This window comes from Ursus maritimus, unplaced genomic scaffold (genome assembly GCF_017311325.1).
Source record: "Ursus maritimus isolate PB19 unplaced genomic scaffold, ASM1731132v1 scaffold_2, whole genome shotgun sequence".
Lineage (NCBI taxonomy): Eukaryota > Metazoa > Chordata > Mammalia > Carnivora > Ursidae > Ursus > Ursus maritimus.
In genome coordinates, this window is record NW_024424452.1 from 15,822,099 (window position 1) to 15,835,110 (window position 13,012).

The following is a 13,012-nucleotide window of genomic DNA, read 5'->3' on the forward strand; positions in this document are numbered from 1 at the left end:
CAGCTTCCATTGACCTCAGTAAGCCAGAGCAAGTGTTCCTCAAGTTCTGTACTTATCCCCCACCATTCCTTTACATTCAATAGGGGACCTTGCATCCAACTTTACCAAGAAAATAGAAATAACCATGTGTGAACTCCTCCAAATCTCCCACCAACTAACTTATTTACATACAAAATCGCCCTTATCTCCTTCTTTCCAATCCAACACCCATCTCTTCTAGAACCTTGCTCCGTATTTTGTATCTATTTTCTACTTACTCCCTCTTTTAACCCCTCCCCTTCAGTATTAAAAACAAGCTAAAACCATTCCTGCTTAGAGCAATCCTCTTTTGACATTACCTTCTGGTCTCCCATATATCCTCTGTTGTCTCCCTTTCTCATTCTAGCTTCTTGTAACGATACGGCGTATTTATCAGGTCTTTTTACCTCCTGTTCACTCAACAATGTACTGATTGTTCTTCTAATTACTTCCCTGTTATTTCCCTTATTAATATAATTACTAACCTCTTTGCTGCTAAATCCACTGGACACTTTCCAGGTCTTACCTTTGTAAGGAAGAGGTTTCTAAGTAAATAGGCATCAGTAGATGCCAATAAAGCAAGCAGTACCTCAGAGGGCAAGCCAGAATTAGATGCATCCATCAAAAGAAATGTTTTACCACATCCTCATAAGAGGAACCAGTCACTGTGTCCCTGTGTCTTACAGGAAAATGCAAAAATGCAAGCTGTCTCCTTGGAGGAGACTGCCAGGCTGCTTACAACTGACAAGGAGGATATGAGGACATCATTTGTTCAAGCTGACCTGTGAACCAAGAGCCTGAGGCATCCACAAAATAAGTTCTGGAAATTTTCTTAGGTTAGCAATTATTTTCTCTAGCTAGGGATCTGTGGATAGGGACTTAATGGGAGACAGCTTGGATCCTACAAACGGATATGCCTGTGGGGAAAAAATACGTACCTGAGGGAAAGAACAGCTTTGCCTTCTGCTGTAAGTGCCAATGCTGGCAATTCACCTGGGAAGGGAGTTTTTCATTTTCTTCCTTTAGTTTCCTGCTTCCCAGGTTTCAGGGTGTGGAGATTCATAGAAATAGTGTCACCTACTGTTGTCAGGGAAAGTGTTAGGGGTTCCCGAAAAAATGTTTTATTAGCTTCTACCCATGGAATGGCAGCACTCGTCAGACGAAAATTCAGGTTCATTGAGGCTGAAAGAGGAACAGGTTTCCCACCCAAGATGACCTGGAGTGCTAAAAGCAAGGACAGCCAAGTCAAAGCCACCTTGAAAAAGAAGCTGAAGTTTGAATGACAGAACACCAAGTCCAAATGGGAAAACCAGGTGCCAAAGCAAAGAATCGGGGTGGAAATTACATAGAGATGGGGGGCAGGTTAGCCTGGCTTAATAAACCAGGGTGTAAAATACCTAACTCAGTATCTGACATACATTTAAAAGTCAACTACTTACTAATATAACCAGGCAGAACACTGTATAGGTGGTATTCCAACAGTAGGGAGCTAAGGTTTTGGGTTTTGTTTGGTTTTTTTTTTTGGGGGGGGGGTTAAGAACTCTCATATTTAATGGATGCTTTAAAGAGAGAGTATAATGTCAACAGATCCAGGTTTTGAAATAATTAAAATGATAGCATGACATTCATAAGCGAAAATATAACCTAAAATCTGGGAAGAGAGTGTGGGTGAAATCCTGAGGCTAAAAATATAGAAATGGGAAAATGCCATAGAAGGGTTACTTAAAGGCAATGTACTACAGAGATGAACACCAAGTCTATAGGAATACATGCTTTTAGAAGAATAAAAAGGGAGAGAAAGCAGTGAAGGAGCAGATAGAAATACTGGGCAAAGACTACAAGAGGCAAGAATTGTGTAATCACAAGGCAGAGTGGAAGAAAATGTCAAGAAAGTAAAGTCAACACAATCCAATGCAACAAGATGAGAGGAGACAGTAACTGTTTTCTTTTTAAGCCACTGGATTTGACTGAAGGAAGTTATTGGTAATCTCCAGGAAAATGATTTTAATAGTACAGAGAGGATAGGGGTCATATCATAAAGGTAATCAAGAGAATTAAAATTGAGGCTATGGGTTTTAGACAGGTTTAAAGAGTTTGATAATAAAAGGAAAAAGAATGAAAAGTAGATAAAAATGGCAGAAGATCTTTGATATGGAAAAGAAAGATTTAAAGAATACTGAGAGGATGTATGAATAAAAAAACAAAGTGCTGTGTGGAGATTTGCAACAGCAAGGTATTTATGAATGTTAAAATTAATACCTTCACACGAACTTTTGTGTTGTGTGAATTTTTTAATAGTAAGTATATATTATCTGTTTAACTGGAAAAAAAATAAGAGGGCAATTTCCACTTTGGAACAAAGTCAAACAGAAATTGAATTTTTAAAAAAGCCTCAGTATTCTTAAAATCCCAGAGGCAGAGACCTGGAGCACAGTCAGTTGAATATTTCAGAGGCGACTGCTTCTCTTCGCCGAGCAGCAGATACCCAAGTGCTCGCTCCTCACCTGCGTGAGTGTCCAGGGGGCTGCCTCTTTCCATCACCCACTGCTCCTCTTGCTCCAACTGGGAGATCACCTCTGGCTTATAAAGTTGATGCCCTATTCATGGAAAAAATGTATGTCATAGAAGTCTGTACTAGGAACAGAAATTACTCTCAGAACTCATTTCCAACATTTTTCGTCTTTAGGGCCTCTGGATTTGGAAAGGGGAAATTTCAGAGGCAGCAAAATAAAGCTACCCACCTCAAACTCAGCAAAGTCATGATCTTTTACCTGAGGACAAACAGCAGGAAACAGAGGTCCTCTGTCTCCAGAACTGAATAGCATTCCGTCCTGGCCTGAACTATACTCACTGAAGATTTGGAAATTTTCACTACTTAAGGAAATACACCCATTTAGAATGGTTTCTAGTTTTACAGGGACAACATCCTTACCCAGTGCTACCAGATTCCTGTAGTTCTCCAGCATCACGTCTCGGTAAAGGTTCTTCTGCGCAGGGTACAGCTGGTCCCACTCTTCTCTGGTGAAGTTCACAGCCACGTCCTGGAATGTCAGTGATTCCTGAAAATACCAAGTACATCCCTGCTTAGCCGGAAACCAGTTTTTTACAGGGGCCCTTAGGGGAAGGGGCAAAGGTGTAGTAGTGGAAAAGGTCAGGATGTCTGAGCCGTTGTGCTGACAGTCTTTAGGGCTCCCTCCGAGTAATCTAGGTCAAAATTTTTGAAACAGCAATTAGTATCTATTTATCTTTCAAGTCAGACATAAAAACATTCATGGAATAATGCTTGCTTTTAAGCTTTTTACAGTTTGTTGCAAGGGATAGATTCTCATCATCTAAACAATTAAAAAAAACATATGGGAAATTTATGCTGTAAGATTTCACAAATAAAAGAATTCATCGGTTGAAATATTGTAAGGAGGTGTCAAGTTGGTAGATTTTGTGTATCCTTAACAGATTTTTAAACTCTGGACAGAACTGGAGAGATGATATTCCGGTGGGTTAAAAAAAAAAAAAAAAAAAAGAGCAACAAGGGCAAACAGGCTGAGAGTAGAAGACACATGAGGCAGTAAAAGAGACTGCCGCCTTACAGTTAGGAGATTCAAATAAAAAAGGGTCCCCTCTAAATTTTCTCTACTGTAAATGCTTTTTAATAATTCTTTTGCTCTAAGAGACACACAGATACAAACACAGGCACATAACGACCAATATATACCTCCCCCTCTTCCCTTACTACCTAATCCCTCCAAAATACCACCCATTTCATGGGTATAATACCTCAACTCTTCAGAATGAGTGTGGGGTTATAAGTAAGCGCTTTCCCCCATAAGTTAATAGTCAGTATTTAAGTACAGTACTGGCACTTTACTTAAATTTTCAAGCTTTGATAACATATCTTTCTAAAATATATTTCAGTTAAGTGACATAGGCAATTTACAGATGAATCACCAAGGCTGGAAGAAATTAATTTATCCAAGGACATACAGCTAGTAAATAGCAGGGACTGCATTTCATCTTTGATCTTATTCTAAAGCCTGTGCTCTTTCCATCATACCACAAAGATGTCTTTTCTGCATTTATGAATAATTCCCCTTCGTGACTTTTATTTTTAATTTCCATTCTACTTTCCCCATGCTTCTTGAGGGTAGCACCAGGGTGAGGAAAACGAGGAATTTATAGTCTACATTCTTTAATACTTGCATTTGTAGTTCCTTTTGTCTGTGTTAATCAGTACTCTCTCTTTCCTTCTATATCTTCTAATGATTATCTTGCACTTGGGTTACCAGTTTCTTCTCTTCTCTTTTTTTCTTCTTTGAATTATATTTTTAATTAGAATATTACTATATATTAGTATAAAAACATATAAAAAAGTACTTAGTAAAAAAACAAATCTCTCTCCCAGGCTTCTTTCCTCTCTATCCAGCTTTTACTCCTAATCACTATTTATAGTTCTTAGTGTATTACCCCAGAATTCTTTATGCAAATATGAATATAGATTCTCATTTCCTCCCACTTTTTTTTTTAACCTCAGAAGTAATGTATTGTATACATTGTTTTTTAACTTAACAATATAATGCTGGACATCTTTCCATTTCAGACATATTAGGATGTAGCTTCATTATTGTTTTTAAACTCAAAATATTTGGACATAATTTCAGACTTCAAGAAAAGTTGCAAGAATAAAAAAAATTCTTCCCTCTCCTCTCCCTTTTTCTTTCTATAATTTTTCTTTTTTCTTTTTAAAGATTTTATTTATTTATTTGACAGAGATAGAGACAGCCAGCAAGAGAGGGAACACAAGCAGGGGGAGTGGGAGAGGAAGAAGCAGGCTCATAGCAGAGGAGCCTGATGTGGGGCTCGATCCCATAACGCCGGGATCACGCCCTGAGCCGAAGGCAGACGCCCAACCGCTGTGCCACCCAGGCGCCCCTACAATTTTTCTAGACTGTTTAAAAGTAATAAGTTGCAGACCTGATGCCCCTTTGCCTCTAAAAATTCAGTGTTTATTCTCTAAAAGCAAGGCAATCTCTTATGTAGCAATAGCACAGTGATCGAAGTCAGGAAACTAACATAGACAATGATACAGTACTGTTGTCTAAACTATATGCATATTCAGATTTCACTAAATGTCCTTTATAACAAAAGAAAATTCAAGACCATGCACTGCATTTGTCTTCTACCTTTTGTCTCCTTTGATCTGCAACAGTTACTGAGCCTTTCTTTACATTTTATAACATAGATATTTGGAAAAGTTAGGCTAGTTATTTTGAGGATAAACCTCAGTTTGGGCTTCTCTAGTGTCTCCTCATGAGTAGATTCACTACACTTCTGGCAGGGATAGTATGGAAAGGATACTGGATTCTTCTCAATGAATCATATCAGGAGGCACACAGTATTGACTAGTTCCATTACTGGCAATGTTAACTTTGATAATTTCGTTAAGGTGGTTATCTACCAGTACTTTCCGCTGCAAAATTACTATTGCATCCTGTAATTACTAAGTATCTTGTGGCGGAGATACTTTGAGACTGTGTAAATATTTTGTTCTTTCTCAAACTTTCATCCACTAGTTTTAGCACTAATACTTCTTGCCTGAATCAATTGTAATTATGATAGTTGCTAAATGGTGCTTTTCTAAATCCATCATTCTTTGTATAGTTGGCTTTCTACTGTGATGAAGAGGTTTCCCTCATTAATTAATTAATTAATTTATATCGGGTGAATGTGTTCACTTATTTTATTCAATACGTTATAATCATTTTATTTTATAATCATATTATTTTAATGCTCAGATTGTCCCAGATTTAGCCAGTAGGAGCCCTTCAAACTGGCTTCCATGTCCTTTTGACACATCCCTATCATTCTTTTGAGCGTTTTACTTTTGGGGACAGAAAAACATTCCTTCGAGGTACACTTTGTGCTCTTCTGCCTCACAGCTAGAATTAGCCATTTCTCCAAGATCCCTGTTTCCTTCTAATGTTCAAATACTGAACATTATTCTAATGTTTCTGCTTCTAATCAGCGGATCTGCAGGGTTTCAGTCTCATGTTCTGTTCCGTTGGTCAAATACTGAGCATTACGTCTAGTTCCTTTTAATGGAGAATGGCGTTTAAAAATTTAGATGTGGGTACTAGATGTGTTCAATGCCGCTGGAATATTATCGCTTCTAGGCCCTCTCAGTGGTTGTATCTGGGAAACAGGTATGTGTGTAATGATGTATGTATACGTGAACACCCACACAATACCATAACCATTTCTGTACACAGCTATATGTGTTAAGACCCGTGAGTTCACACGGATACCCTTTAATTCTGATCCAACGTGGCAGAGTTCATTCTATCCTCCTCTCTTTTCATGCTAACTCACGCCTCTGCACAAAAGAAGCCTACCAGTTCCGTGGTCAGTGTTCACAGTTGCTTTGCTCTCAGCCTCTGTAGTAGGAGTCCAACTATTTAGGTTTAAAGGTTAACTCCTTTTCCTGTTTCCTTCAGTGTGGCCATACCAGTAATTTGAAAATACAGTTTGGTTCATTTGTTTTTGTTTGCATTCAATTTTAGGCCCTCGTCCCATTCTCCCTCCTTTTCCTTCCCTCACCAACAACCCCCCAATCCTTCCATCTATCTTTTTCACCCATTCTCATTCAAGCCCTGTTGGCAACCAATCTCAGACTGAATTTCAACCCTCTGGTGTTCCTTTGTGCTCAAATGAGCAAATACATGTATGTATATATGTTTTTATTTCCTCTTCTTTTTTACACAAAAAATAGTGCACTATAGATACTCTTTTGCATTTTGCTTTTTTCACTGAACAGTTTATCCTAGGAATCAGTGCATGGATATCTTCCTCATTTTTTTTTTTTATAGCTGCGTGATACTCTATTGTTTGAATGTTACACAATTTATTTAACTAGTCTATTAAACATTTTAACTGTTTTCTACTCTTGCTATTATAATTAATAGTACAGTGAATTGTCTTGTATGTATATTGTTTTGCAACTGTGAACAAGTGTACCTGACGAATCAATTTCCCAAAATAAGGTATCTCGTAAAAGAACATATGGATCTGGAATTCTGACATATATTGCCCAACTGATCTCTTATAAGGGTTCTATTAATTTACATCCTGTAACAATAGATTGTTACTACCCCAAACTACCCCAAAATTTAATAGCTCAAAACAACCACCACCACGTATTTTGCTCACAAAATCTGAACACAGGCGGGACTCAGTGGGACTAGCTTATCTTTGTCCCATTTGGTTTCAGCTGGGGTGGCTCAACTTTGGGCTGTAAATTCAATTTTAAGATGGCTTGCTCATATGGCTGACAAGCGCTGCTGGCTGTCAGATGGGTGCTCAGTCAGGGGCCTTCGTCTCTCTCCGTATGGGCCTTTGAACAGGCTGCTTCTTCATGGCGTGGTAGTTGGATCCCGAGTAAAAATTCGTAAGAGAATCACCTTTTACGATCCAGCCTTAGCGGTCACATCACTCACTTCTCCTAAGTCACAAGCCTGCCCAGATCCAAGGGGAAGAGACAGTCCCTCACCTCTTGATGAAGTTTTTAAGTTACATTATAAGAGGAGTCTGTGGGATGGGAGAAATTATGCCATTTTTGGAAAATACTCTCTGTCACAGTCTACCTTCCAGAATATAAAAACTCAGGGGTGCCTGGGTGGCTTGGTCAGTTAATTGTCTCAGCTCAGGTCTTGATCTCAGGGTTGTGAGTACAAGCCCTGCACTGGACACCACTCTGGACATGGAGCTTACTTAAAAGAAAAATTCACATCCTTCCCACATGCACAAAACACCCATCTTCTTCCCCAAGACACCCAAATTTCATTCCATTATGGCACTGGCTTAAAGTCCAGGATCTTGTCATCTAAATTAGGTCCACATACCAGATCGGGATCTTAGAGTGCAGAGCCTCAGGTTATGGTTCCTTGAATGCTTTCTCTCTATGCCACAACCTGTGGACTAACAAAGTAGTTATTTGGCCCCATCCTCACCCCCGCCCCCCAATTTACAATGGTGGGAAAGGCACAGAAATAACCACTGGACACACCCCCCACTCAAGTAAACAGCTGTTCATCGCAATTCTACAATGCGGCTGAACTGTGCACATGTTGAGAGGTGTGAATGAGAAAGTTTTTTTCCAAACCCAGTAACTCCTAGTTTCTTTATATTTAACAGTTCTTTTTTTAGCCTGTGCTTTTTCTTTTATATTTAACTTAGGTATCCTGAACCCTAAAACAGTTGGGGCTTTAAATTTTCTACCTGAAAATCTCCTTAGATAGATCATTGAGCTTGTAAGTATATTTTCTATTTTCCTTGTTATGAAGATGATAATGTTGCTCAATATTTCTTCTTTGAAGGTCTCCTTTCCCCCAGCTTATAACAACATTTTCTTTACTAGCTTTTAAGCCCTGACAAAGGTCCTTTAGGCTTCCACTAACTCTCCTTGAAGCCCTTCATGATTTCACTAATGGTATTTTCCTTTCTATCCTCTGTCCGTTGCTCAACTGGCTCTGTTTAAAAGCCAATGACATATGTTCTAGGTCTCTGTTTTGGCAGTGCCCCACTTCCAGGTACCAAAATCTGTAACAGCTATCTATTGATGTGTAATAAACCACGCCAACATGTAGGAGATTAAAGCAGCAATTATCATCTGACTTGCTTACAAATGTGCAATTTGGGCGGGACTCCGTGGAGGCAGCTTGCCTCTGATCTATGTGGCATCAGCTGGGAGAGCCTGACTTGGGATTGAAGAAACCACTTTTAAGATGGCTTAGTCACATGGCTGGCAAGTTGGTGCTGGCTTTCAGCCGAGAGCCCGCTAGAGCTGGGAGCATTAGTTCCTCTCCATGGGCTGTCTGGCTTTCTTCGGACAAGGTAGCTGGACTTGGAGCAAGCATCCGAAGAGAATGAGGTGAAAGTCTTACTGCTTTTTGACTTGCCTTGGAAGTCATATAGCTTCACTTCTACTGGTCACAGGCTTGCCCAGATGGATCGGAGGGAATACAGACCTCGATGTCTCTAGATGCAATGTGTATCAAAGTCACATTGTAAAGAAAGTGTTTCCGATGGGAGACGTTTTGGCCGTTTTTCTGAAAATGCAACTTGTCACACACTCATAACCAGCAGTAGAAGAGAGTGCCTGTTTCCCCAAAAGCTTTGCGAAGAGACTAAGTTATCAAGCTTGTGGAAAATACCAAGCTCATGGCACATTTCAGTGATAAAATATCAAGCTTTCTCTCGTTTTAATTTAAATTTCTTCTTGTTATGAGTATAGATGAACATTTTACTTGTGTTTGAGATCTGAATTTTCTTTCCTACGAATTGCCGTGTTATGTTATTTGTCAACCTAATTGGACTCCTTACCTCCTACTGATTTAGAGGAGTGTTTTATATATTTCAAAGATTAGCGCACAGTTAATTTGAGTTGCAAAATATTTTTCTTCATTTGACAATGTCTTTTTACTTTGCTTATAGTTCCTTTTGTTACGCAGACTTTTGGATATTTTTAAGGAGTTGAACCCATCAATCTCCTTTATGGCTTCCGGATTCCCAGTAATTATAAAGTCTTTCCTCAGTGAAGGTTATCAAAGAATTCTCCCATTTCTTATTGAAGTATAATTGAGATACATTATGTTAGTTTCAGGTGTACAACATAATGATTCCACATTCGTATACACTGCAAAATGATAACCATATTAAGTCTATTTACCATCTGTTACCATACAAAGTGACCACCCTTTTTTTCTGATGATGAAAACTTTTAAGAATTACTTTCTCAGCAACTTTCAAATCTGCAGTACAACATTATTGACGATAGTCTCCCTGCTATACATTACATCCCCATGTCTTATTTATTTATTTATTTACTTACTTACTTATTTGCATTTTCTTTTATTTAAATTTTAGGTAGTTAACATACAGTGCAGTATTGGTTTCTGGAATAGAATTCAGTGATTCATCACTTTATATACATCACTAGTGCTCATCATAAAAAGTATCCTCCTTAATACCCGTCTCCCATTTAGCCCATCCTCCACCCACCTCCCCCCATCAACCCTAGTTTGTTCTCTACCCTAAGAGTCTCTTATGGCTTGTTTCCCTCTCTTCTTTTTTTTCTTTCCCCCTTCCCATATGTTCATCTGTTTTCTTTCTTGAATTCCATATATGAGTGAGATCATGTAGTATTTGTCTTTCTCTGACTTATTTCACTTAGCATAATACACTCTAGCTCCATCCACATCATTGCAAATGATAAGATTTCATTCTTTTTTTTCTTTTAAGATTTTATTTATTTATTTGAGAGAGAGAGAGAGCACAGGGAGAGGGAATGGGAGGCAGAGGGAGAAGCAGGCTCATGGCTGAGCAAAGAGCCCGATGTGGGACTAGATCCCAGGACCCTGGGATCATGACCTGAGCCAAAAGCAGATGCTTAACTGACTGAGCCACCCAGGTGTCCCAAGATTTCATTCTTCTTGATGGCTGAGTCATATTCCATAGTATATATGTATCACATCTTCTTAATTCATTCATCAGTCAGTGGACATTGGGGGTCTCTCCATAGTTTGGCTATTGTTGATAATGCTGCTATAAACATTGGGGTGCATATGTCCTTTCAAATCTATATTTTTGTATCCTTTGGGTACCTAGTAGTGCAATTGCTGGATTGCAGGGTAGTTCTATTTTTAACATGTTGAGGAACCTCCATACTGTTTTCCAGAGTGGCTGCACCAGTTTACATTCTGACCAACAGTGCAAGAGGGTTCCCCTTTCTCCGCATCCTCACCAACACCTGTTGTTTCTTGGGTTGTTAATCTTACCCATTCTGACAGGTTTTGATTTGTATTTCCCTGACAATGAGTGATGTTGAGCATATTTTTATGTGTCTGTTAGCCATTGGGATGTATTTTTTTGGAAAAGTGTCTATTCGTATCTTCTGCCCATTTCTTAACTGGGTTGTTTGTTCTTTTTTTGGGGGGGGGTGTTGAGTTTGATAAGTTCTTTATAGATTTTAGATACTAACCCTTTACCAGATATGTCATTTGCAAATATCTTCTCCCATTCCGTAGGCTGCCTTTTAGTTTTGTTGATTGTTTCCTTCACGGTGCAGAAGCTTTTTATCTTGATGAAGTCCCAGTAGTTCATTTTTTTGTGTTTCCCTTTCCTATGGTGATGCCGAGTAAGAAGTTGCTATGGCCAAGGTCAAAGAGGTTGCTGCCTGTGTTCTCCTCTAGGATTTTGATGGTTTCCTGTATCACATTTAGGTCTTTCATCCATTTTGAATTTATTTTAGTGTATGGTGTAAGAAAGTGGTTTTGTTTCATTCTTCTGCATGTTGCTGTCCAGTCTTCCTGACACCACTTGTTGACGATATTGTCTTTTTTCCATTGGATATTCTTTCCTGCTTTATTGAAGATTAGCTGGCCATATAGTTGTCGGTCCATTTCTGGGTACTTGTTCTCTATTCTGTTGCACTGATCTGTGTGTCTGTTTTTGTGCCAGTACCACACTGTCTTGATTACAGCTTTGTAATACAGCTTGAAGTCCAGAATTATGATGCCTTCAGCTTTGAGTTTCTTTTTTAACATTACTTTGGCTATTCAGAGTCTTTTCTGGTTCCATACACATTTTAGGGTGGTTTGTTCCAGTTCTGTGAAAAATGTTGATAGTATTTTGATCAGGATTGCATTGAATGTATAGATTGCTTTGGGTAGCATAGACTTTTTTTTCACCTTTTTTATTATGTTCAATTAGCCAACATATAGTACATCATAAGTTTTTGAGATGTAGTGTTCAACGATTCATTAATTTTGTATAACACCCAGTGCTCATCACCACATGTGCCCTCCTTAATACCCATCACCCGGTTCCCCATCCCTCCACCCCCCTTCCCTCTGAAACCCTCAGTTTGTTTCCTGGAGTCCAGAGTCTCCCATGCTTTGTCTCCCTCTCTGATTTCTTCCCATTCAGTTTTCCCTCCCTTCCCCTGTGGTCCTCCGTGCTAATTTTCCACACATGAGTGAAACCATATAATTGTCTTCTCTACTTGACTTATTTCATTTAGCATAATCCCCTCTAGTTCCATCCATGTTGATGCAAATGGTGGGTATTCATCCTTTCTGATGGCTGAGTTATATTCCACTGTATATATAAACCACATCTTTTAGCATAGACATTTTAACAATATTTCCTCCAATCCACAGCATGGACTGTTTTCCCATTTCTTTATGTCTTTCTCAATTTCATCATAAGTGTTCCATAGTTTTCAGAGTACATATCTTTTACCTCTTTGGTTAGGTTTATTCCTAGGTATCTTATGGTTTTGGGTATGATTGTAAATGGGATCTACTGCTTGATTTCTGTTTCTGCTGCTTCATTGTTGGTGTATAGAAATGCAACTGACTTCTTTGTATTGATTTTATATATCCTGCCATTTTACTGAATTCCTCTATCAGTTCTAGCACTTTTTTGGTGGAGTCTTTTGTGCTTTCTACATAGAGTATCATGTTCTCTGCGAAGAGTGAAAGTTTGGTTTCTTCTTGGCTGATTTGGATACCTTTTGTTTCTTTTTGTTGTCTTATTGCTGAGGTTAGGACTTCCAGTACTATGCTGAACAACAGTGGTGAGAGTGGACACCTCTGTCATATTCCTGACCTTAGGGGAAAAGCTCTCAGTTTTTCCCCATTGAGGATGATATTTGCTGTGGGTCTTTTGTATATGGCTTTTATGATGTTGAGGTATGTTCCTTCTACCCCTACTTTCTTGAGGGTTTTTATCAAGAAAGAATGCTGTATTTTGTCAAATGGTTCTTCTGCATTTATTGAGAGGATCATATGGTTCTTATCCTTTCGTTTATTAATGTGGTTTATCAAGCTGATTGACTTGCAGATGTTGAACCACCCCTGAAACCCCGGGAAAAATCGCACTTGATTATGGTGAATAATTCTTTTAATGTACTGTCGGATACTATTGCTAGTATCTTGTTGAG

At 38.8% G+C, this 13,012-nt stretch overlaps 1 protein-coding gene across 1 annotated transcript in view; it reads right to left on the reverse strand.

Moving 5' to 3' along the window:
* ZNF713 (zinc finger protein 713) overlaps positions 1 to 13,012 on the reverse strand; it is a 38,980-nt gene that overhangs the window by 9,195 nt on the left and 16,773 nt on the right. The window contains exons 4-5 of the mRNA XM_040636556.1: positions 2,951 to 3,077; positions 2,523 to 2,615 (exon numbers count right to left, since the gene is read on the reverse strand). Of these exons, the coding sequence (XP_040492490.1) occupies positions 2,523 to 2,615; positions 2,951 to 3,077 (220 nt within the window). The remainder of the gene's footprint in view (positions 1 to 2,522; positions 2,616 to 2,950; positions 3,078 to 13,012) is intronic.